The 26079-nt window shown below is 30.6% G+C and overlaps 1 protein-coding gene across 1 annotated transcript in view; it reads right to left on the bottom strand.

The window, feature by feature from the left end:
- Nucleotides 1-5008: 5008 nt before the first annotated feature.
- The window catches only part of LOC127714908 (PDZ domain-containing protein 8-like), a 45767-nt gene continuing 24696 nt past the window's right edge, over nucleotides 5009-26079 (bottom strand). Inside the window, exons 10-21 of the mRNA XM_052220932.1 lie at nucleotides 22072-22126; nucleotides 19762-20232; nucleotides 18183-18353; nucleotides 17002-17145; nucleotides 14003-14109; nucleotides 13403-13609; nucleotides 13037-13112; nucleotides 11470-11564; nucleotides 10277-10419; nucleotides 8956-9179; nucleotides 7162-7344; nucleotides 5009-6019 (exon numbers count right to left, since the gene is read on the bottom strand). Coding sequence (XP_052076892.1) covers nucleotides 5510-6019; nucleotides 7162-7344; nucleotides 8956-9179; nucleotides 10277-10419; nucleotides 11470-11564; nucleotides 13037-13112; nucleotides 13403-13609; nucleotides 14003-14109; nucleotides 17002-17145; nucleotides 18183-18353; nucleotides 19762-20232; nucleotides 22072-22126 — 2386 coding nt within the window. The 3' untranslated portion in view covers nucleotides 5009-5509. The remainder of the gene's footprint in view (nucleotides 6020-7161; nucleotides 7345-8955; nucleotides 9180-10276; nucleotides 10420-11469; nucleotides 11565-13036; nucleotides 13113-13402; nucleotides 13610-14002; nucleotides 14110-17001; nucleotides 17146-18182; nucleotides 18354-19761; nucleotides 20233-22071; nucleotides 22127-26079) is intronic.

Below are 26079 nucleotides of genomic sequence, written 5' to 3'. Positions count from 1 at the left end.
AAAGTATCATTTCTTTCGCAATAAATATAAAGAATAGAGAATAATGGACAAAATAAAGAATGGAGAAAATGGCCTACAGAAATGAAGACTCCCAACCAGACCCTCTCATATTTTACATTTTTTTGTTATAAATGGTAATATGCTAAATTACTAACTTCTTATAATTTTTTTTTTAAACATATATTTCTTGAAATGTATTGTATGAATTACTTCCCTTTTGTTGCCATTACTGATTCCAGGTAATTATGGTACCATATATCTAAACCTGAATGAAATATTAAGAATGACATTTAGCAGGCTTTAACATTTTGTGACAAGTCTTTTGTATACAAACTTTTCCTTTGCATTCAGATATCTGCAAACAATGTGTTATAATTTTCCCCTCAATAAACAAATAAGGGCTGCACTAAATTAAAATTAAAATTTTCTTGAGGGCAGAAAGTACCATGTCCTGAATTAATTTACTTTCTAAATTATGAGTTATATAAGGAATATATAGGTATGGATGGATTGGCAATGCGACAATTATTAAGCAAGATTAGCAAGTGAATATTTGCACATGGCAAAGACTCATGGGATTAGAGTATCACTAGAAAAACCAAGAGAGATGCAGAATGATGTACATATAATAAATTAAAGAGACAACTTATTCTTGTATGAAAACAATCATATATGATAACATTTTATAAATAAGCAAAATTTTTATACTAAGTATGTTTAAATATGTTTTGGTGAACATGTGATGGAGTAATATTTACTTGAATTGTGCTTTTATAAATATTACAAATTTTTCTACCAGGTCTACTAAAAATGGATATCACATATAAGATCAGGAAAACAAAAAATTGATACTGTATGCTAAATTTTTCAGGATTTTTTTTCTACAAAAGAATTACATTGTATAACAGTCAACATCATTCCATTTTCATGAGCTTCTATGACTTTTTCCCTTATCAGACAATACTCTGACCTGCGTTTTGATTTTGACAGAAAATCAGTAATCAGCTGATTGTAAAAAGGTACAAGCATTTGATGGCTATCAGCATTCAACAAATCAAAAAAAGGTGATAATTGTATGGTTTAATAAAACTGCATTGTCAATGGCTTCACATGTCACTTAAATGAGTTGTACAACTTTTATAAACATGAAAGAACATATGTGAGCAAGCAAATTTTATGTCTATATGCACATCTACATAATATGTCCTTATATTATTTACAAAGTTTCATGAAATTCTGTAGTGTGGTTTCATATGAGTTTCGATGACAAGAACAAGACTGACAGACGGACTAGTCAAAAACATTATACCCTATGCAAATTTTTATTGTGTGGTGTATAAAAATCCTTTTGAAGAGTGTACTTCACAATTGTTTTGGCACTCCAAGTTTAAACCTAATTTTATGTTTGACTTTAACCGATAGACAGGAAAAGATGGTTGTTTTTTTTTAAAGTAGAACATGCATATTTAAGAAAACTCTTTGATTTTATTCAGATCCCTTCATTTAGACTGGATGTGTCTGATAAACTGTTTTAAGACAAATCTTGACCTGCTAATGTTTTGGGTACAAATATAATTATTGGCATTCCAAAATCCATTCTGATTTATGAAATATAAATATGTGGGTTAAACGTACCCTGGGACTTAATATTACATGTTTGTTATAATCAATTCCAGATGTACATGAGACGACAAATTTGCAAATTGAAACTTAGTTTGTTTGCAAGGAAAATAAATTGGCCAAAAATAATGAAAAAGTGGCGAAAAAACTATTGTTTTGGCGAAAAGGGTGGCGAAAAGGAAAATTGACCCAAGGGAAAACCCTGCATTGTCATGTGATATTCCCCCAAAAGGGTCCAATTTCTGGTACTGATGATATGCAAACAAATCTAATGTTTAATAAGCTACAGTAAATCATGTTCATCAAAAGGGGGTTTAAAAAACAAACATATGTGCTATAAATACAATAACTGACAAATGAAAGGTATTTGATCCTAAATATTGAATTGCCCTTTTAAGCATAGTTTTGAAACAAAATACACAATGTAAATATGAGCCAAGAAATAACCTTAAAATACACAATGTAGATATGAGCCAAGAAATAACCTTAAAAGATATTTTAGACACATTAATATCATTGTAAAATACATCTTGTGGCAAAATATCTTTTTCATGGTAAAGCCTTGTTTCATATATAAATTTTAAAGATAAGATCTCAAAATGAGACTATTTTTGCAGTTTTTGCAGTTTTGCACTAAATATATGAAGTTTGAGGCTGTAACCCCGATATGTTAAACTAAATTCAAAATATGAATACTGTCTTATGTCTTATGAACATCTGAAATTTTCTAATTGATCAATTTATAATACTTTTTGAATTCAAGTGGCAATAAAAGTGGCATCATATTCCTCCATTAAAGGTTTAAATCAAAAACTTGAAACATAATTCATTTGAACAGTTTTTTCAAACACATGTGTATGAGTATTTTTTTTTTACACATTATGCAAATCAAAAAATTTATATAGAATAAATTCTCATAATCCTTTTACAACATAATTATGTAAATAACTGCTCCCTCACCCATACTACAAAATACCATACACAAAAGATTAATCAGTTTACAACAAATATATAACTTTCAATCCTTGGTTAGACTTAAAGTCAAGTACAAGAAGAATATACTTAAGCTAAGCATACCCCCACTTGTGTTTCAAAAGTATTGGAAAACAGGAATTAGGTGTCTGACAGTTCTAAAATGAGCATGCACATTACAATTCATCACTACTGCGCTCTTGACCAAATAAGATGTCATTCTGTTCTGTAGTATTGAATATATGTGCGATGAAAACTTTTAAGTTCATTCAATATATTGAAATAATCTAAGCAACTTTAAACCGGAAATGGTTTCTGACAGATCTGAAGAGTGCCCACATGTTACAACTCATCACTGCCAAGATGTTGATCAAATATAACGTCATTCTGTTCAAGAGTATCTGAGAAAAAAATTGATGGAAATATTTGTTGGACAAACCAACAGATGGATACGGTGAATGCAATATTGGCTCACTTCTAGAGTGGGGTGTAATTATACAAATTATCATCAATATTGACGTACAACTGGATATAAGTCATGAATTATCTTAAGACATGTTAAAGGTGCTATAATTACATATTTCATAATGGAATGTCTTATTATCTTGTATATGAAATCTGTATGTGGTATATTGGAATGGAGTGACAGCAAATGAACAAAGTGACAATATATATATATATATATGTAAGTATTAAAACTATCTGAGGTAATTATTTCACATAGATTCTCATAATAAGTACTTTAAAATGTAAGTTTCTGCCCTAAAATGTTTGCCGATTATCTCCCATGTGTGTTTTCCCTGCAAGTAATCCTTTATAAAATATAGATATTTTTCTACTAAAATTGCAGTCTGGAAGTATTCTATATGTATTATGAAATTTAAGAACATTTATTGCTTTCTGTAAAAGGACACGATAACAGCTTTTTTTTAGCATAAATACAGAAATACTACATTCTGAACTGCTCTGTACTCATTGCACAGTATTAGGTACTTACTTGTACATACAAGTCAGAAGGCTGTAATTCAGTGGTTGTCGTTTGTTGCTGTGTAACATATTTGTTTTTCGTTCATAATTTTTTACATAAATTAGGCCGTTATTTTCTCGTTTGAATTGTTTTACATATGTCATTTCGGGGCCTTTTATAGCTGACTATGCGGTATGGGCTTTGCTCATTGTTAAAGGCCGTACAGTGACCTACAGTTGTTGATTTCTGTGTCATTTGGTCTCTTGTGGAGAGTTGACTCATTGGTAATCATACCTCAACTTTTTATTTTAAGAAATATATATAAAAAAAAAAAATCACTAGAAGTACATGTTGGGAAATAAACCAGAAAGAGAGCTGATACTCACAAATCCTACAACTCATGAATTACACTGTAAACATGAGGAAAATGTCCATTTTGTCAAAAATAAAGTTCAAAACCTTAAACTAAGTGTTCATTATGATGTGCACTTTTTAAAGTATATGCCAAATAAGGCTTTGAACCAGATTTTGCCATTCACTGAACACAGAAATGTTTCAGGTTAAAGTTTAGGTATAAGGTAGTACACCAAGAAGTTGTGGTCTCATCAACTTGAAACTTAGTACTTACTAAACATGGACACTAAAAGTAGGATTAATGATAAGCATGTGTCAAACAAAGATTGTTTATATATTTCTAGCTAAGTTGAAGAAAAAAAATGAATCAACTAAAAGTATATCAGGTGAAAGGGTTCATAAGAGATACAACTTCATGGTAAACAACCTTAAATCAACCCTTTTAAACTAATATACTTTTAGTTGATTCATTTTTTTCTTCAACTTAGCCATATAAGGAAAGATTATTTAGAATATCTAACTTTTATAAAGGAATGTGTAGTGAATCTTCCTGTTTTGTTTTGTAGAAAGAACACATTTATCCCATGACCCCATTTAATCTCTTTGTTTTCTAAAAGCACATCATAAGAGCTATCTTTTCATATATTATCTTAAAATTCTATTGTTTAATTATCTTTCTAACACACAAAATCGTTTTTTTTTCCATGGTTAATCTATTCAAAATCAGACAATTTTGCACAACCTGTATCTTGCAAAAGAAGTTCTCCGACCCAAACTTTTTATTTGATTTTTCAAAAAAAAAAAACATGACATTAACTATAATTTGCCAAATTAAAAAAAATATACATCGTTTTGAATTCTGACACCCAAACTACTTTAATACCTGTACAGCTATTATCTTTATTTGATATGTCTTTCATGTTTGTACTTAAAAACATTTACTATTCGATTTTACCATCTAATCGTATAGTTTCGAATGCAGCGAACTTGGAATTTTTACTTTTTATTTTACATATTCTTCATAATTATATTTATTATTTATGGGTTATATAGCAATTCACAGCTTGTTTTTATAATAAATGAAATAACACTAAATGAGATCATTCATTATTATTTTCAAAATATTTTTTTTTCACAAAATACGACAGAAAATTTTTCAGGTAATAAAAATATCCTCCAACTGTATTGAATAATATCAAGCTGACCTTTTGTTAAATCTCATGCTGTTAAGTCATTTGTGCACCACAAGTATCAAACAAGAATTATGTATGCCTATTTTTCTACTTGTATCTATGCCAATAACAAAATATCATAATTTACAGGATAGGATTATACAAAAATAAATTATATCAAAGACTCAAGTCTAATCAAAATTTAAACTTAAACTATATATCTAAAATAAATAAAAAATAATTTGTTCATATATGTACATACATATTCTTCATCCTTAACTTACAATAAAACATCGGAAGCATATAATCATACAATCAAAAATGCATTTAACAAAAAATTAAAAAAAAAACTTTATGGATACAACAACAATTACTGTAAAATAGAGGAATACAACAAGTATGTTAGCAATAAAAAAGGCCTTAATTAAAATGTGGATTCTACTTCAAGGTTTTCTTCTTCAGGTATACACCCATTGTCCAACTCCTTTGTTGTTCCATCTTTTACAGCAGTATTAATATCACAACTTCCCTCATCAAGAGAACTAGATATAATATCAGATCGTATATTGTCAAATGTTGAGTCACTACTAGAACTTTCAATACAATCAAACACTCTGCTTTCAGATGTGCTTTGTTCTGCGTCTTTGTGAATTTGTTCTGTAAGCTTTTGTACCTCCATTGTTTGTTCTAACATTGCCATCTGATCTTTTTCTTTACCTTTCCTTCGTTCTTCTTCTTCCTCCTCCAAACAATATTGAAGACCAGCACAGTAGTGCAGCATCATCATCATCAAGGCTTCAACTTTCTCATCAGATTTAGATATTTTTAGCTGTAAAGCCTCTTTCTGACTTGAATCTACTGACTCCATCTCCTCTTTGATCATTTCTGTTTTATTTTCAGATTCAATATCTATTTCTTTCTGCAGCTTGGAAACCTGAAGAAATACCAAAAAAAATGTATGGAATTAATACAGTTATTCATGTAAATAGGGATGTTTAACATAAAATTGAAAGAAAAAAACTATCATATTCCCCTAATCTTTCTATCAGGTCAAATAATATTATGAGTTGTTACCTAACCTTAAATGGAGGTCAAATAATGACTTAAAAATTTTTTATGAGCCTCTTTTTAGCTCACCTGGCCCAAAGGGCCAAGTGAGCTTTTCTCATCACTTGGCGTCCGTCGTCCGTTAACTTTTACAAAAATCTTCTCCTCTGAAACTACTATGACAAATTTAACCAAACTTGTCCACAATCATCATTAGGGTATCAAGTTTAAAAAATGTGTCCGATGACCCCGCCCGTGAACCAAGATGGCCGACATGGCTAAAAAATAGTACATAGGGTAAAATGCAGTTTTTGGCTCATATCTCTGAAACCAAAGCATTTAAAGCAAATCTGACATGGGCTAATTGTTCATAAGTTCAAGATCTATCTGCCCTGAAATTTTCAGACCAATCAGGCAACACATTGTTGGGTTGCTGCCCCTGAATTGGTAATTTTAAGAAAATTTTGCAGCTTTTGGTTATTATCTTGAATATTATTATAGATAGAGATAAACTGTAAACAGCAGTAATGTACAGCAAAGTAAGATCTACAAATAAAATAAGTCAACATGACCAAAATTGTCAATTGACGCCTTAAGGAGTTATTGCCCTTTATAGTCAATTTTTTACAATTTTCATAAATTTTGTAAATTTTTGTAAATTTTGATTTTCCACTATAACTACTGAGCCAAGTTCATTATAGATAGAGATAATTGTAAGCAGCAAGAATGTTCAGTAAAGTAAGATCTACAAACACATCACCATCACCAAAACACAATTTTGTCATGAATCCATCTGTGTCCTTTGTTTAATATGCACATAGACCAAGGTGAGCGACACAGGCTCTTTAGAGCCTCTAGTTTTTTTTTGCCCCAAAAAAATGTGTTTACAGTATATTCATCTTTTTTTATCATACCTTACATGTATAATAAGCTATTATATATATGATTAATAACCCTATTTTCCACCGTTGAATAAAATTTTATATACTTCTTAATGAAAAAGACACAGCAAATAAACAAAACAATTACCATGGTATCAAGTTTTTCTTTCCTCTCTTCCAATGAGAGCTCAGCATACAATTCTTTTCCCATTTCTTTGGCAGCTGTCACAACCATCTCATCAAGGTTTTGACCTTTAGCCCTTTGTTTACTCAACTGTAACAAACTGGATTCTGAATCTGAATCTTCTGACGAATCACCTCTGTACTTACTCTATAATTATATAAAGCTATTTTTAATTGTGTGTAGGGTTTTTGTGTGAAGAATTAATAAACCAAACATGTTGTTTCAAATAGAGTCACCATATAATTTTACATTTAATCAATAAATTGTATAATTAGGTATAAATGTCAGATTTCAAAAGTAATATATATACAGTGAAAAACATTTTCAATAATAAAATGAGTTCTTTTCTATCTTTTTTCTACTCACAGTAAGTTCATTTTACATAATTATAAAGTACACAATATTTAATGTTTTAACCATAACAGGATAGTCAATAAAAAAGTGCAATCATCATCAACAAGAGAGATAAATTATAACTAAAGAGTGCCTCACATCAGGGCCTAATCTAGGATTTTGAAGAGGGAGAAGTGACTTCTCCTTCCATGAGAGAGAAGGGAGAAGTGGTCAATTTCTTGGAGAAGTGAGATTCCATTACCGTTTCGGGTGCATCGTGTTTTCATGATTATCACTAAGGAAATTGTTTTAACTTCAATAAAAGATATACTTGTAGTTTTTTCATATGTTATTGTACACCATGTATATATAGAAAGTTCTTAATAAAAAGGTTTAGACAATTTATAGTTGTTATTTATTTATTGATACCATTGTGTTGAACTGTTCTAAATAAAATTTGTTGATTGGGACATGAGGGAGTAGCCTAGTAATATTATCATGATTTTGATGCATTAAATTCATGTGCATCTGCCTCAATTTATTTTTAAAACTCCAGAAAAATATGATTCCCAGTTTACCAGATGAATTTCACATGACTGGGAATTTAATTTACATCACCACTTGTCATTATTTTGTAAATCATTATTGAATGTCCAGGACATTGTGTTAGTTGTAAATTGAGATTATCGTTAAAGATTGTAAGTCTATGAATGAAAATATTATTCAATCGCATATTAATTATCCGATAAAGAGCTAATTTCTATAATTTTTTTGAAATATCATCCATATCAACGAAGTGGTCATGAGAAAAAATCCACTGCTGATCACAATCTGGTCGAGTGTCGTACGTTTGCAATCACATTATCCATCAGCTGTCTTTCTACCTTTTATGTTTCAATTTTTATTCAATGAATATAATAAATCTACCGTTAATTCCCACCTTTAACCTACCGAATAGTAAAATTGATCGACTCGACTCGTGTAAGTAATAAAAATAAAACAAATCAGCTGAGTGATTACGCAACATCCTCAGATGAAAATCATCGTAAAATGATAACTTAAACATACGGTCAGTTCTCCGTTTGAACAGTTTTGAAAGTTATATCCGAGGATGTTCAAAGTCGCCTTTGTATTTATTTAATTTGATCGTTGACAGTATAAGTCCTGGGTCGTTTCGAAAATCTCGATTTTCCTTGTCAGCCGCCATTTTTTTACCTGTGAGACTTGTCAATCACAAGTTGTCTCCCTTTTACCGAATTTGATAGCGATTTGACTTCGCTATGAAGTCAGTCGGCTGGCGAGATTTAGCGATTTTCAAAATTATTTGGCGACTTAAATCGTCATTTCGCCGGCAAGATTATGGCCTGCCTCACATTCTGAATTGTATCAAAAGTAAAGTTGACATTAACATTCAATTAAAATTACCCCAAACAATTCTTCTGATAACCTTCTAGGCAGGACACCAGTATTAAGCAATGCCTGGATTGATGTAGAGGAACGTGTCTGTGGAATGTTCGTGATATCAAGGAAGCTCCCACATTTGACATCATCTGTGCCCGGGGCAGAGTTCCTTCTGCGGATAAACGTTGGACTTGGCTGAGGGGATGGTTTTGGTGAAGGCTGTGGGGAAGGTGCAGGCTGTGTGATTTCTACAATTTTTAAGATGCATTAAGCTATAGGAAGAGTGCAATTATATTATCAAAATTCATCAATCTGACTGAAATACAGATTCTGTGTATATGCTTTCCTTACAAGAATCTGACAACACTCCTTTCTAATTTCTCTTCTGAAAAGAATGGATCTCGAAAGGTCTGTAAAACAGAAAGTAGAACTGATTGTTGTCAAGATCTTTGTAAGCAAAGCATGCATCTGTTTGTCAATAGATTTAAAATTAATTCAATTAACAAATGAACATAGGACAGCTTAATCTTTGAAGGTAAACATTTTTTTTGTGAACAGTGCCTTTATCAATAGTTTGACTATACTCTGACAGTAGCAGTCTGCACGAAAATCTTTTCCAACTACTAGTCCGAAGACAAATATTTAGACATTTTCCTTATGTGTCTGAAGAAAGCTTTGCAAAATTTACTAGTCTGAATAAAATTTAACTAGTCTGGGGCATCGGACTAGTGGCAAACGGTGCAGGCTGCAGTAGAGTTTTTTATTTAAAGCATCTCCTACTGGCAGTGACAGTCAATGTACCATTTTGAGAAATGAACAATGATACACCATTGATGCAAATGTCAAGTGCTTTTTTTAGTTTTTGGTGATAGGAGGCTAGAGAGACTTTTCATCTGCACTAATCTCACCTGTTTTTGCATTTTATAGTATCCTGTATAAAAAACATATAATCTTAAATAAAAATAGAACATTAAAATTGTTTGGAACTTTCATCAGATCTCATTTTTGGACACTAAATAGATTGTTGATGCTATTTTTACTGTCTCTTCCATGCAATCTGAAGTAAATCACTTCATGAGATTGCGAGAAGGTATGGCCTTTAAACTTAGACCTTTTTGGATCCTCTAGTTTTGTTGTGGAAGGCCTTACCGTGACCTATAGTTAAAAAGTTTTACATCATTTCGTCTCTGGTCGAGGTTTGTTTTATCGGCAATCATACCACATCTTATCATTTTTATACTTGTGGTGAATACAAATACATTACTTGTGCTGAACACATATTCATCAATCTATTCTGTCACCACTAATAAATTAAAGAAAGTAAATGTTATTCTGTATGACAAACCTATTTTATTTTCTACATTAGGATCTTTTCTGAATTTACTCAGAATTCCAACAGCTCCAGATTTATGGCTTTGTCTTCTTCTAGATTCTGGTATTGGAGCTTTCCATTTGTCTTGAGGATTAGACCTCATCATAGCACCATCCCTGTAACAAGAAAATTTCAGTAAATATTTCTGGTTTGATAACATAATTCTGTTTGCTAAATATGAAAACAATACACTCTTATTCAAAAAAGGCAATGGTAAAAGTCAGCAGCCTCCTGCTAGCCCTAAGTTTGAAGATTAACATACAGAATCAGGCAAATTAAATAACTTGTCCAATAAGCTATGTAATTTTATTTGTGTAATCTTATAGAAATAGTAAAATATTTAATCAAATCCATTAGAACAATGCCTTACCCCCATAGCCAAATGGACAAAGTGTACTACCCTTTGAAGTTTTATGTGTTCCATAGTCAAAATATGATTTATACATGTACATTAGTCTTTCTCAGATTTTCAAAATTTATTCATTTCTACATTATGCTTAATCTTTTTTAAGAATTTGTTTACTTTAAGTGGAGGCATTGGTAATCTATCTTAGTTGATCACATATCTTGTCATTTAATAACATTTGAAAAATGTACAGATTTGCAGCTAAGTATTGTCCAAAATAAATCAATCAAAATCTGTATCAAGGACTTCAGAATCATTCAGGAATTTGAAAATATGAAATAATTTCCAATTTTAACAACAAAATAGCAAACTGTTAGGTTAAAACAGGACTTCATGGAAAATTTTTCTTTTGACACTTGAAATTTGCCCAAACTTAATTAATATCTACCACTTTGTTCCTAAATCGGTAAACATAAACATTTTTTAATTCTACTTTTTTTCAAAACTGAGTAAACAAGTAACACAAATTTTCAAACAAATAGTTATTATCATAATTGTAACTTTGGATCTACTTGCAGTAAATAAAAAAGCCATAAAAACAAGAATGCACACTTTGTCTCGCTAAAAAAAAGCTCATAATTCAAAGTATCGGAAAACAGATCTAAAAAGCTCACACACATTACAACTCATTTCTGCTGAGCTGCTAACCAATCAAGAAGTCAATAAAGTTAGTAGTTTCTGAGAAAAGTGTGATAAAAATATTTGTTGAATAAACAGGTGACTGCAAAATATTATAATTTGTGACATGTTTTTAACATACTTTGTACAGAGTGTCTGTGTCTGACATCTGACAACACATTTCTTATGACAAATCATTGAACACATACAACAAAGGAAGGCATCTTTTAACCATATCTGAAAATATAGAAATAATATTTTATCACAAACATTAAAATTATAAGCAAAATAAATGAGTCTTGCTTTAAATAATGAGAGTGCATGGCAAAGTCTGTGCCCAATGTCTTCAACTGCTACTATTTGGGTTTTTTTCAGATTCAAAATTTTGAAAAATAAGAAATAGAAAATATTTTCGCCACAATATGTCATTATTTTTTTTTGCTATTCTATTATAAAAATGCTTGTTATATTTATATCATATGGTGTTCTAAATCCAATTTAAGATTGTCTGGATTTCATTGCTTATCCAAAATTGAGTTTTTGGTTGATAAAAATAGATCCACATTTTTCCTGTAAACAGATTTCAATTATGGACTAGAATCGTATTGGAAGCATTATCTAAATGTATAGGGTAAAAAGAAGAGTATATATCATGTTTTACTTACTTTATATTCATATAATTGGCTGTTGAAGATATTTTGTTGTGCATTTATTACAAACAATCAACCAGATTTCAATCAACCAGATTTTTGTTGTGCTTTTATTATATACAATCAACCAGATTTTTGTTGTGTCTATTATATATACTATCAACCAGATTTTTGTTGTGCTTTTATTATATACAATCAACCAGATTTTTGTTGTGCCTTTATTATATGCAATTAATCAAATTTTTTGTTGTGTCTTTACTATATAAAATCAACCAGATTTTTATTGTGCCTTTATTATATACATCAACCAGATTTTTTGTTGTAACATTATTATAAGCTAGCAACCAAAATATATAAATATATGTATTATACATGTTAGTTAAATACTTAACACAAGAAGTAGAAGTAAAATGTAAAAAAAAATAATAATAAAAGAAATAAACAATAATAATAGAACCAAAGACAACAAGACAGATACATCATATAAATCTAAATACAAGTAAATATTCCTTCTAATACCACTTTCCTTCAGTGTTGACATGTATTTTTCTGTAAAATAACCCATGTTTACATTATGATTTAAATAGAGCATACATCTTAACATTCTTTTTCCTACATGTATTTTCAGAAACATTTGTGTATGGAAAATCTTTTACTTTTAGTAAGCAATTAATTTCATGATAATGTTCATCTTTGATTTTAAACCCCAAAGACATTCTTAATGTCAAAATATGTTTTAATAAAAGGCGATTATTTTGTATTTTACTCCTGTGTTCTACTTTTAGCCATAGTGGCCATGTTTTTTTTTGTGTGGCAGCATAATGCATAATAAGCATACTTATTAAAGTAAAAGTCTGTAGCTATAGAATACTGATGAAGTCATGCAAACACTAAATAATAGTTTTTGTAACATTAGTTTTGTTTAAAAAAAAAACAAAAAAACCTTATATTTGTATAGATGCATTAACTGTTATTCAAGAGTTTATTGATTGTTTGATCAGGTTTGAGCTTTGTTTTGTTTGTTTCTGAAGGTCTTTTGTTTATTTTCTATACACCAACCTTTTTCCCACAGAAATGGCAGTAAGTAGCTGAAGTAAACTGGGTAGCTGTAAAGTCATGTTTACCAATCTCTAATCTGAAATATATTTATTTTACATAATTGTATAAGAATTCTGTTTTCCCTTTGCCAGTAGGGGCATAAAAATCTCCAATAAAACTAATTTTTGTCTCCTTTGTCTCTTTTTTCTCCTTTAGATAATTACGACATAAGTATGCATCATATCATAAGGAAATTTAATATGCAATATCTCCTAGCTATTTATTTGAGTCAAACCCTGTCAAATTATAGCTTTGATCTAGAAGTCTCAGGAAATGTATTCAGAAAATTCATTTAAATGATAATGGAAAATTGAAAGCATCAAGTACCTGCTTTTTTGTCCTAACAATTGTGAATCTGGTAACGAAACAAACTCTTCAGAACTTTCCTTGTCTGAGATGACCTTGACTTCAGGAACTCTTCTCTCTGTATCTGGTGACTGACTTGATCCATACTTAAACCCAAGGGTGATATCACCATGGCACATTCTATGATCAAATCCTGGATGGCTCATATATTCCTGGAACTTTGTTCGACTGTAAAAAAATTAGATATTTCAGAGTAAAACTTCAAAGTTTCAAAGATTACTTGTATTATTTTTAACATGTAAAATTGCTGATGAACTATAAGAGATAAATATAGTCATATTGGACATGGTTTTAAAGTAACCTTGGCCAATAAAAATTTCAAGGCAAAGTCAATATCTTGCAAAGGAAATAACTTCAGCAAACATCCAGCTTTCTACTTCCAACAGCAACCTCAATCTTTATTTACACTCATTTACATCTCAGTCTACAAATCTATTGGTCAATATCAACTTTACCTTGAATTTAAAGTAATAATGTGCTATGATTATGAATCCTGATTGGTTAAAGAATGACATGGTGACAGACATTTTGAATTTGGTAATAGTCAAATTTTTTACTTACCTAACCCCAGCTATATTTTCTGGGGGAACTAAATTAACACATCTTTGTGAATCTCTCTGAATTGTCAATAAACAATCTAAAGATATATCTGCTAATGGCAAACTGATCTGTAGAAAAAGAATTTTTTTTTACATGCATTATTGAATTATTTTGAAAAAATAGCTTATAAAAACTCATATGTGTTGTAATATTCTCTATGTGTATTCTTTTTTGTACTTTAAAAACTGACAAAACAACAGTAAAAATGTAAAAAAAAAATCCTCTTTTGTATTTACACTTTATACTAATATTGGTGATTTGCAGACTTTGTTCAATTGTTTTCCAAAAATAGTAGCTCATAATTGGTATTAATAGTGAGCTGGATAATTTTGCATTTCCAAACTGGTAAATAAAAATTTTAAAAAAATGTGTTAAAGCATAATTAAGTAATTGCATGACATAAAAAGTGTTGATGAAAAGATAGGAAAATGGAGAATGATTACTAATGAAAACTGCTTCAAATTTTCTCAGTTTGAAATTTTAAATTAAAATTAACCATTACCTGAAATAAAATTTTTAGATAATAAAATTTATTTGTTATAAACCAATCGATTTTTACAAAGTATAATTTCATCAGTTTGGTAACATTTAATAAATATGCTAGGGCATATTTGGCAGGCATATATTTTTCTCTTTTTATACAGTAGACTCCGCCAAATCGGATACACAAAATGTCAGCAAAATATCCCATTACCCGATATATTAAATTAGACGATAAATAGATATAAGTAGATGTGGTATGAGTGCCAATGAGACAACTCTCCATCCAAGTCAAAATTTAAAAAAGTAAACCATTATAGGTCAAAGTACGGTCTTCAACACAGAGCCTTGGCTCACACCGAACAGTAAGCTATAAAGGGCCCCAAAAATTACTAGTGTAAAACCATTCAAACGGGAAAACCAACGGTCTAATCTATATATAAAACGAGAAACGAGAAACACTTATGAACCACATCAACAAACGACAACTACTGAACATCAGATTCCTGACTTAGGACAGGTTTGGTATAAGTATATTTGTATATTTATTGAATATTCTGCAAAAAAAAGGGTTCACCTAATCCTGAGATGTAACTAGCCCTGACCACTGCTTTAGAAAAGGGTTAGGGTGTTTTTTTCTAGATTTTTTTCAGGTACAACACCACGATGTTTGAGTAAAAAATTGATCAGCTGGTTATGTAATACTATTTGTTTTCTGCCTTTGAATCCTTTGATTAATTAAATAAATCAAATTTCCTAATTATTTATTTGAACAAATATCTACCATCCATAGTTTGTGTCTTTATTTGTTTCATAAACGAAGTAATATCCATATTTATGCATGTCTATTTATGTAGTGACAACACAGGTAACTTGCTATAAATAGCTACACCAATTTCTCAAAAGTACAGTAAAATCTTGCTAACACTCTGTGAAATTTTTATCAGCTTGTCTTATTAACATGATGATCAATTAAACTATTTCTTCGATGATATTTAATAAAAAACTAATTTGTTTCTATCATTCAAATTGAAATTGCATTACAATATACTTACCTTGGTTTACATCTTACAGAATTTTTAAATTATGATTTAATGTCAAAAGCTATTGCCAAGTCTGCAAGTAGAGCTCTTGGGTTGTTGATCGCAAAATGTAAATCAAATGGTGGTTTTTGTTACTCTACTTATACAAAACTTTTTGACACACTTGTATGGTCAGTCATCGATTATGGTGCTTCAATATGGGGAACAAGAGAATTCTCTTGCATAAATGCAGTTAAAAACAGAGCGATGAGATTTTTTATGGGTGTAGGAAAATATATACCAAACTTATCTCTGTATGGTGATATGGGCTGGACTCCATGCAATGTATTAAAAGCAATGGACAGCTGTTTTTAGATTATGGTCCAGATTTTGTAAAATGGACAATAATAGATTGAACAAACGAGTATTTATGTGGTCATATAAGTATGGAAATAACCCAATTAAAAACTGGTGCTTCAGAGTAATGACTAAGTTTAAAGAGTATAATCTTGAACCATATTGTAATTGTGATATATTGTTAACTATAAATGTAATTAAGGATATAGAATGTTTAGCTATTGATTTATATAAAACTAAATGGCATAATAAGTTGGTTTCGATGAATATGCCAAACTACGTACCTATACATTATTTAAAACAGAATTTAAGGTAGAAAATTATATTTGTAAAACTATTGCAGGAAAATATAGAAGTGCTTTTGCAAAATTTCCTGTGGTGTTGCGCCCCTAAAAATTGAAACGGGCCGGTATCAGAACTTACATATTAATGAAAGAATATGTTTTAAATGTAATGACAATACCATTGAAGATGAGAAACATGTAATTTTGAAATGTCCACTATATGCAGATTTTCGTGCTGTATTGTTTATCATGCTAATTCTTTTTGTCATGATTTTAATAGTATGTCAGATGACGATAAATTTGTATTTTTATTTAGTGATGAAAATGTTTACTTTTATACTGCCAAAATCTGTTATGATATTTTACTGAAAAGAAAATGTTTATTATATTCTTAAAATGTATACTTTTTTATTATGTTTTATGTTTTACATTTTATGTGTGTGTATATATATGTAAATGTATATACCATTTTTATAGTCTCTCATAACTCTTTTTAGAGTGGCTCTTGTTTTATATGTGAAGTTGTAATATTATGTAAATGTTTTATAAGAGGTGAGACTCAAATAAAATATTGTCTTGTCTTGTCTTGTCTTCAATAGAAATGATATGGAAAGAGGCTTAAATCTAGATTTAAAATGATTACATGTTTGAAGTTCAGCAAATTATTTTTTCACTATCATTTGTCACAGAGTCTCTAAACTGAAATCTTACTTGTTATATATTTTATTGTATTACAAAAGTTATTAGCTTGAAAGATATACTAGCAGTTTCAAAACCTTTAGAATTGACTGTTACAACTTCATTTTCCATTACTTACATGCCCTATCAAAGTTTCTCTACCAGGTTTGATTACTTTTTCATGTTTATCAAGTTTTGGTGGTACCCTACACCAGACACAAACATTGAGATATTTATCCTCTGGACTTGTATAAAACACAAAGTCTTCATTCCAGTCTGGATTCTAAAACAAATAATATTTTGAATATTTTTAAATATCATTTTATTCTTATATCTTTTTTTTCTTTTTAAATGTTTTTTTTTCTGTCTGTAATATTAACTTTCAGAAGCTAAAAAACAGACAGATCTTTATCCTACTCCTTAAAAATATTTTACTATGCCATTAGCCTTGAGCAACCAAATATTGAACAAAATTATGATAACAGTATACGGGGATACAATCAGGTCATATACTCATGATATAATACAATATTAATTGTGATTGTGTTTAAGTCAATTGATATAAAAATAAGAAGATGTGGTATGATTGCCAATAAGACAACTCTCCACCACAGACCAAATGACATAAAAGTTAACAACTATAGGTCACTGTATGGCCTTCAACAATGAGCAAAACCCATACCGCATAGTTAGCTATAAAAGGCCCCACAATGACAAATGTAAAACAATTCAAACCAGAAACAATCGGCCTGATTTATGTGCAAAACAATTAAAGAAAAACAAACACTATATACAGCAACAAACTACAATCACTGAATTACAGGCTCCTGATATCCTGATGCATGTAATTGTAAACATTTGACAATTTGAGGAAATTTGAGAAAATAAGATTTAAAAGGAGAAAATCAATTTGCTAATAATAAACAGAGATAAAAAATGTCATACTATAAATTACTCAAAAGAAAAAAAAATTCTGAACTTTGTCCAAATTCATGCCTATAAACAGGAGAACCTATTAATCAAAATATTATATGTATCGTAACATTGTTAAACCTAGTCCCCTGCTTGTGAACGACTTTGTTGGTCAATCCACATAAAAGAAGCAATACTCCTTCAGTACTACATTTATTTGAATGTGTGTTTTTTTAAAAGTTCAATATATTTTCAGTTGTGTCCAAATGTAAGACTTTGTCCCCTTTTGCAGCCATATTGACCTACAACAAGGTAAAAAATACTTTCATTGCCCGACAAAAAACTTATATGTAACATTTGGTATTAATCATCTAAGTGCTTTTCAAAAAGAAATTGTTTGATAATTACTTTTTGCGCCTTGACTTCTTTAGTTTTTTTCATGTCAGCAAGACCTTGCTTTTCAACATCCTCCAATTTAATACTAATGCCATCTTGTGGTAATGAATTGACTTCCTGTTCCTTAGCTGTCTGATCCTGATCTTCATCTTCATCCTCTGATGCTGAATCATCACTATTGAGCTGTGTGTAAAAAGCAGTATACTAAGCTGACATAACAATACAATAAGATTAATATCCTCTTGTTTACAGTAAACTAATAAATAAACTATCAATAGAAATAGTCCTCTCTATTTGATAAGTGATAGAGAACAGTGTATTTATTATCAATTCTAGAGTTATTATTAAATTGGAACTTGGGTAAATTTGTGCTATGGACATTTTTTTATGCCTAATATGTATTCAAAAATGAATATGCAAATGAGTCATGTCAACATGATATCCATACTATACATAGTTAATGAGTACTATTGTTGATTTCTGACTCACCGTATGTATGTAATGTAAGATGTAGCTTATCTATTACCACTGCAGATGTGCACATACAGCAATTCGCTTATATTATTGTCATAAAACTTTTTACTGAGTTTATTTAACTGAGGCCATGCTATGCACAGGGTAAATAAACTTAGAACGTGCCATGCAAGGGGTTAATTGACTAAGACTGTGCTGTGCATGGGGTTAGATGACGGTGGTCGAGCCCTGCACAGGGTTAGTTGACTTAGACCGTGCTGTGCACAGGGTTAGTTGACTTAGGTCATACCGTGCACAGGATTAGTTGACTTAGGCTGTGCCATGAACAGGGTTAGTTGTTAGGCCGTGAATTCAGAAAGATGTGCACCTTATAATAATTCAACACACCAAATATAGTTGACCTTCTGCTTATACATGTAGTATCCATAGCACAAATTTACCCAAATTCCTATTTAATAAAAATTCTAGAAGTTATTAATACACAGATAAAAGAGAATTCTGACAATAAGAGGTCTATAAACAACAGTATAAAATTAAAAGGTCATGCTTTAAATCATCCCCAGGCACTATTAATTATGTGTTATGTATCAAACTTTTTTCTATGTGTTCAAAGGAGAATTTAGGATTTTTAAATTAGACATGGTGAAACAAATTGCTATATGTGGCAGTGAAATGCCCCCTGCTATATAACTCCTGCACAAATTGAGAAATGAAAACAGTTTGTAAAGTATAGTCAACTACACATTGGTTTAGGCTTCCTAAAATTCATCAAAGGACTGTCAGACATTTGGTTAGACAGTCAGCAATGATTCATCTGATGGAACAAAAATTACTGGTTTTCCAAATACCAGTTCTGAATTATAGTGTGTATTTAGCCCATGTAAGCTCAGTAGAAATAAACACAAATTCATTTTTTTTCAAATAATTTAGCAGTTTTCTACATAATTAAGAATGAATTTTGAAAGAACAGATTACAGTATTTATTAAAGGTGAAATCATAATGATGACAAGGACAAAATTCATTTATGAAGTGTTATCAACAAACTTTATTTCAAATAAAAACTAGCAACTTATGTAAACAAGTATAAGAGAGGAATATCTGTGAGTTAAAACTTACCAAAACAAAGCCTGGATCACTGTTCGTACGATTTTTAAAGAAATCTCCAGATTGAGTGACTATTGGAAGTTCTGAAGGCTGGTCATCTTCTAAATCCTGTCCATTAATGGTTCTAGTCAACTGTCTAGAATCCATTGATTTTGAGATTCTGTGACCTGTTGGTGATTTAGGAATATTCAAGTCTGATTGGCTACTTGTTGTCATGGAGACAGAACCCTCCGACACAGTGTGACTTTTCACCCTCCTTCTTAAGTACTCTTTCCCTGTGGTGACCAATGACAAAACCTTTCTATGGGGGCTACTTGGAGTTGATAAAGATTTGAAATTTCTGTCTCTGCTGATTTGATTGGATGATAAAGAATTTCCTGTTTCTCTTTGTTTATCATCTGAATCACATGGTTTAATAACAATGTTAACATAATCATCTTTTACTGCAGGATCCTTTATTTTGCTACTATCAGAATCTGGTACCTAAACAAAATTAAATTATAAACAATAAAATATAAAAGTCAGCAACTGTCCAATTTTTATAAATTATGTTATATACATTTTATACTGTAAAATCAGAAAGGAGCAGGTTCAATAAGACCCTTAAATGGCCACTATTTCTAGCTTAAATTTCAGATTAGGATTTATTGACCAACATTACTATGAATCATATTTAAAACATTGACTAGGTAGGAAATATGCTGTACTTGTTGAAAATTTACATATTAACATACTTTTCATGATGTCACATATAGCACACATATTGATTTTCCATGAAAATTAAAGAGGTAATTTTCTGATTATTTTTTTGACCGGTAACATAGAGTACCTGCGTTGACAACAAAGATCGTTTATTAACAAATTATTTATTGTAACATTTTACATATCTGATTTCAATACCAGTATTTAGTTTGTCAAAGTCTGCGTTCTATGTTTCCTAGGCCTAAATTTGGTAGAAATTCTGAGGATTTTATTCAATTTTTGTCAAAATCTCTACCTTTGTTCTTTTTGGGGGGTAAATATAAGGCTTTTTAAGAAAAGCTACACTAAAAAAAAGTTCTATTTCACTTTCTTACGTGCCGATTCATCCACTTGAAATATTTTTTATCTTCAAACATTGGACTTAATATTTGGGGCCAAATATGACCCTTACCAGACTTAGTCCTCAACAGAACAGGTTTTTCAAAATTAAAAACTTGGATTTAAAATTCAGATACCATAATTTTTATGCAGAATGTCCTAAAATTGCAATGATTAGTTTGCATATTGTCAATTGCAATAATTTTATAGTGTGTCTTTCTATGTTGTGATGTTACACTATTGTTTCAGAAAAAGGGTGAAGGTTTGGTACCATTAAAACGTTTAAACCTGCTGCATTTGTTTGCACCTGTCCTAAGTCAGGAATCTGATGTTTAGTAGTTGTCGTTTGTTGATGTGGTTCGTAAGAGTTTCTCGTTTTTTATATAGATTAGACCGTTGGTTTTCCTGATTGAATGGTTTTACACTAGTAATTTTTGGGCCCATTATAGCTTACTGTTTTCGGTGTGGGCCAAAGCTCTGTGTTGAAGACCGTAATTTGACCTATAATGGTTTACTTTTATAAATTTTGACTAGGATGGAGAGTTGTCTCATTGGCACTCATACCACATCTTCTTATATCTATGTAAAAATTTCTTAATTTACAGTACCACATTGACAAATAAAGGTAACTTATTATTACAAAGCTTTAGTCCATCTTATCAAACTAACTAAGACAGGTGCTACCTGGTGAACTCTCAAAGGTTATTGGTCTAAACAATTGGATTTTGCATATTTGTTTTACTTGTCATCATACTTTTATGGCAATTACTTTGATGTAGACTTGAATCATTTAAAGACCAACTTTCATATGTACGCTTAAATATTCATCCATGAAAATTTAAATAACTCTACATCTTAATGTGCCCCAGATACGAATTAATGCCAAGGTAGCGGGGAATGAAAGAGGATCAGTAACCTAATTTTAAATAAAAGTTGACTTTCAAAACAGATGTAACAACATGATACTTTTACATGTTTTTATCAGTAATAAATTAAATTAAATTGTTGGTCAACATTTTACTATCTATTGTAATTTTTTCAAATGCTTTTATTTATTTTTTACTCATACATTTTATTTTTCTGTAGGAAAAAAAAAAATTTTCATGTTTTGTTATTTTTTTTTGTTTTGTGTGTTTTTTTTTTTTTGTAAACAGTTAGGCTTATACATGCATATTTATAAAAAGGAGCTGGATATAAGAGACCATGCTAGTTTTGTTACATTTAACTGATGTATGAACAAACCTTTATATAATCTTCAGAAGACCCAGTTTTGGCTCTCTCCAATCTAAGCATAACACTACAAAAATATGTAAATAATCAAAGCGTGAAAGCACTGTAAAGGCAATCATAACACATCTCCATATTTATATAATGATCTATATTCAATGACCTCAGGTACAAAAAAAATGTATGTAACTAAACTATGATGGGAAACCTTTGACTTCTTTCTTTTATATAAACTTTTGATTTGGTACCATAGAACTATGTAGAATAAATGTACATTGCAACATGTCAACTCTTTCAATGACAATACTTTTTTTAGAAACTATAAAGTAATTTATGAATGAAAAAAGGAGTTCTTAATTAAGAAAATAAACTGATTCGCTGAGCACAGCTGGATACACCCGCAGAGGTCCAACCCTGAACAGTTGGGGCAAAAATGGACACAATATTCAAGCTTGATACAGGTCTGAATTTGGATTGTAATTAAATATTTGACATATTATAGGTTTCTGAATAAATGTAGTCAAAGAACTTGAAATTGGTTATATGAATTGAATTTATATTCAATTAAAGATTTCTTGCTCTTGTGCAATACACTGTTCTGTTGCGCAATACTTAATAAATCTGTTGCCAGACTATAAACAAATAAAGTTCAATTTCTTCTCAATGTCATATTTGAAATTTATGAAAATCAATAGGGAGATTACATCAATAGCTATAAATAATTCACCAAAGTTTCATGCGAACTGCTTAAAGCAATTTTGAGTTGTTGTCCAAAAACTGGAAAATCCCCCCTTTTTTAATGAATAAAACCCCATAACTCTGAAATGTAAAATCTAAAATTTATAAAATTCTAAAGGGAGCTTACGGAATTGATAATTTAGTCTTAGATGCAAGATTTTTTTATCAGTTGCTAGTGGCTGTGAACTAGCTTTCAGTAACTGTGAGTACTCTCAGATCTGTACTTAGTGTCTTTTTGTTGTTTGGATGTACAACTACCCGGCCACGTCCACTTGTATTTGTATTTATTCATCTGATGAGTTAAGCCTCTTTCAACTGATTTTTATAGTTCGTTCTTATATTGTACTATTACACCACTGTCCCAGGTTAGGGGGAGGGTTGGGATCCTGCTAACATGTTTAACCCCGCCACATTCCGTCTGTACATGTATGTGCCTGTCCCAAGTCATGTATATCAGGAGCCTGTAATTCAGTGGTTGTCGTTTGTTTATGTGTTGCATATTTGTTATTCTTTCATCTTTTGTACATTAATTAGGCTGTTAGTTTTCTTGTTTGAATTGTTTTATATTGTCATTTCGGGGCCTTTTATAGCTGACTGTGCAGTATGGGCTTTGCTCATTGTTGAAGGCCATACTGTGACCTATAGCTGTTAATTTCTGTGTCATTTGGTCTCTTGTGGAGAGTTGTCTCATTGGCAATCATACCACATCTTCTTCTTTATATTTACATCAACAGATATATACAATTCACCAAAGTCAAGGTGAGACAACAAAACTTAGTTGTAATATCTCTGACATTTTTTACACAGTACGAGTTTTTCTCATTGTTGGGAGATTGTACGGTGACAGTAACACCTGTAACTGCTTAACCCATTTCTTATGCACTTTAGTTCGATAAACTCACTGAATATCATACCACATCTCCTTATTTTTATATGCATTACAATTTATATGTGCATGTAATTGTAAATATATATATATCAGAACAAAATTCATTGCGTCACATTTATTTATGCATCCTTTGGCACAATACAAGTTCTAAAATTACACAACATAAAACAACTAAATGTTATTTCAGATGAAAGTTATGTTTCAGTTCCATTCATAGGATTTATTAGAATTTTGTATGTTTTGCCAAGTCCAATAATTCGCTATATGTGCACGTGTTAATTGGAGACTTTTCTATCCTGTATAAGGGTTTCGGAACTAATTCTGTTTCTTTTTTTGAAAAAAGTTAGCAAACAAATCTTGCACATTTACATGTAAACCTTTGTCTGCTGCAGCCATCACACTGTCACCTGGATCACATAATTAAACTATTCTACATCTTTCAACTATTTCACAGTCACTGGTACAACCAACATATGCATTAGAGACATAGTTGACTAAACCACCAGGTGTCGAACATACAAGTATTTTCAGTGTTTCTGATTTTATATGATGAAAAGGTTGCCTGAGCTCTAGGAGCTTTAGGTTTTATCACGGGATATTCTGTGCTGTCAATAATAATCCAAGTTGTAGGAAACTTTAATTTGAAGTTGGATGGCGAAAAATACCTGACTAAACCACTAGATGGCCAAGTGTTAGCCTCACGCCACTGTTTAGACATAAAAACAATCCATGTATACACAAAATTCTTAACACTAGATTCAATCTAGAATGTTCAAAGTTGGTTGTATAATGCCTCAATTTCATAAAGTCATAAAAAAACTGACACCCTATCAATTTGAAAATATATGTATCTCAAACAATGTGCTGCTGGACCAAGTGTGGTCAAAACAAATAAAAATTTAGTATACAACTCTAAACCGGTATAAAAATGCATGGCTGTGTCACATGTCTTCATTTCAAAATTCTCTGCTGAAAACATAGGCATTGTTGGTGTTTGCGTAATTCCATCTGTGAAGCTCAACATTAGCTCGGCAGTTGGTGGTGGACAGTCATAAATTCTTTCTGCAGTATGAATGACTTCTTCAGGAAAACCAACTTTACAATCAAAACTTTCCTCTAGATTTGTACTACAATATAAAAAGTTTAGTTCTTTTGTTTTCACAGGAAACTGCCCTGATTTTTCTTTTTGCGGACGATTCAGTCTCTTGCTTGGTCCAGGAAAATAGGCTGGGAATGGCAGTAGTCTCCGTATGGTTGGTTTGCGCCCTGAAAAAGGTTATAAAACATTAGTTTTTTGATAATTAAATGAACTTCCATTAACAATGTATACTTTGTACTACCTGGCAAACTATTAACTAGATTTATTCATTACAATCTGGATAAAACTATGTTTGCCTGATTCAATGTATGTTATGTAAATCCAAAGGACAAACAATGAGAGACTTATGCAACAAACGTACATTGTTTGTACCTAAATAACTATAATATAGATGAGAGCATGTCATTGTTTTGTTCCTGTTAACATTGTCATTGATATATTTCAAGAAAGTCTATGAGGCATAGCTTATGCATTCCTGTCATTACTACATTAGCATAATAACTGCTAAAATAATTCTTAGTATGATATACCTCTTGTAAGAAATCATTATAATTGTAGCAATCACCAAAAAATCTCGAACAGATCACATTGAATCGTAATCCAAAAAATTTTGACGTCTTGAATTAACCACCCCCTTTTATTCTAAAACGATAATTGCAGTTTTAAACAGACTTTGGGTTATATCTGGTCTATATACCAGCTTTGATAAGTGTTTGGTATAACTATAAATTTTCACTTCGTACTATGAACATCAAAATTATTTATTTTGTAAAAATATTTCCTTTCTCTATTGGTACTGTACACGTATACCTCACAACAAAATTATTTTCATTTACCTGTGTTTAAAATTATTGCAAATGGCTGAGATATTTTTGTTCGAGCATATTGTTTTTCTTTAATTGTTTAACATTTCTTACCGATATAACATGTTACTTTTATTATTCTACCCTTAGTTTATTTATTTTGTATTTACATTGTGTCATAGGTCAAATTTATTTGTTCAGTGTATGTTCAATGGTGTTAATATGTCCTTTGATTGAGTTAAGCTATTTCAGTTGATATTTTATAGTGTGTCTTTCTATGTTGTGATGTTACACTATTGTTTCAGAAAAAGGGTGAAGGTTTGGTACCATTAAAACATTTAAACCCGCTGCATTTGTTTGCACCTGTCCTAAGTCAGGAATCTGATGTTCAGTAGTTGTCGTTTGTTGATGTGGTTCATAAGTGTTTCCCGTTTTTTATATAGATTAGACCGTTGGTTTTCCTGTTTGTTACTAGTAATTTTTGGGGCCCTTTA

Source organism: Mytilus californianus, unplaced genomic scaffold (genome assembly GCF_021869535.1).
Source record: "Mytilus californianus isolate M0D057914Y unplaced genomic scaffold, xbMytCali1.0.p SCAF_9, whole genome shotgun sequence".
NCBI lineage: Eukaryota > Metazoa > Mollusca > Bivalvia > Mytilida > Mytilidae > Mytilus > Mytilus californianus.
This window is presented reverse-complemented; position numbering and strand designations above follow the sequence as displayed.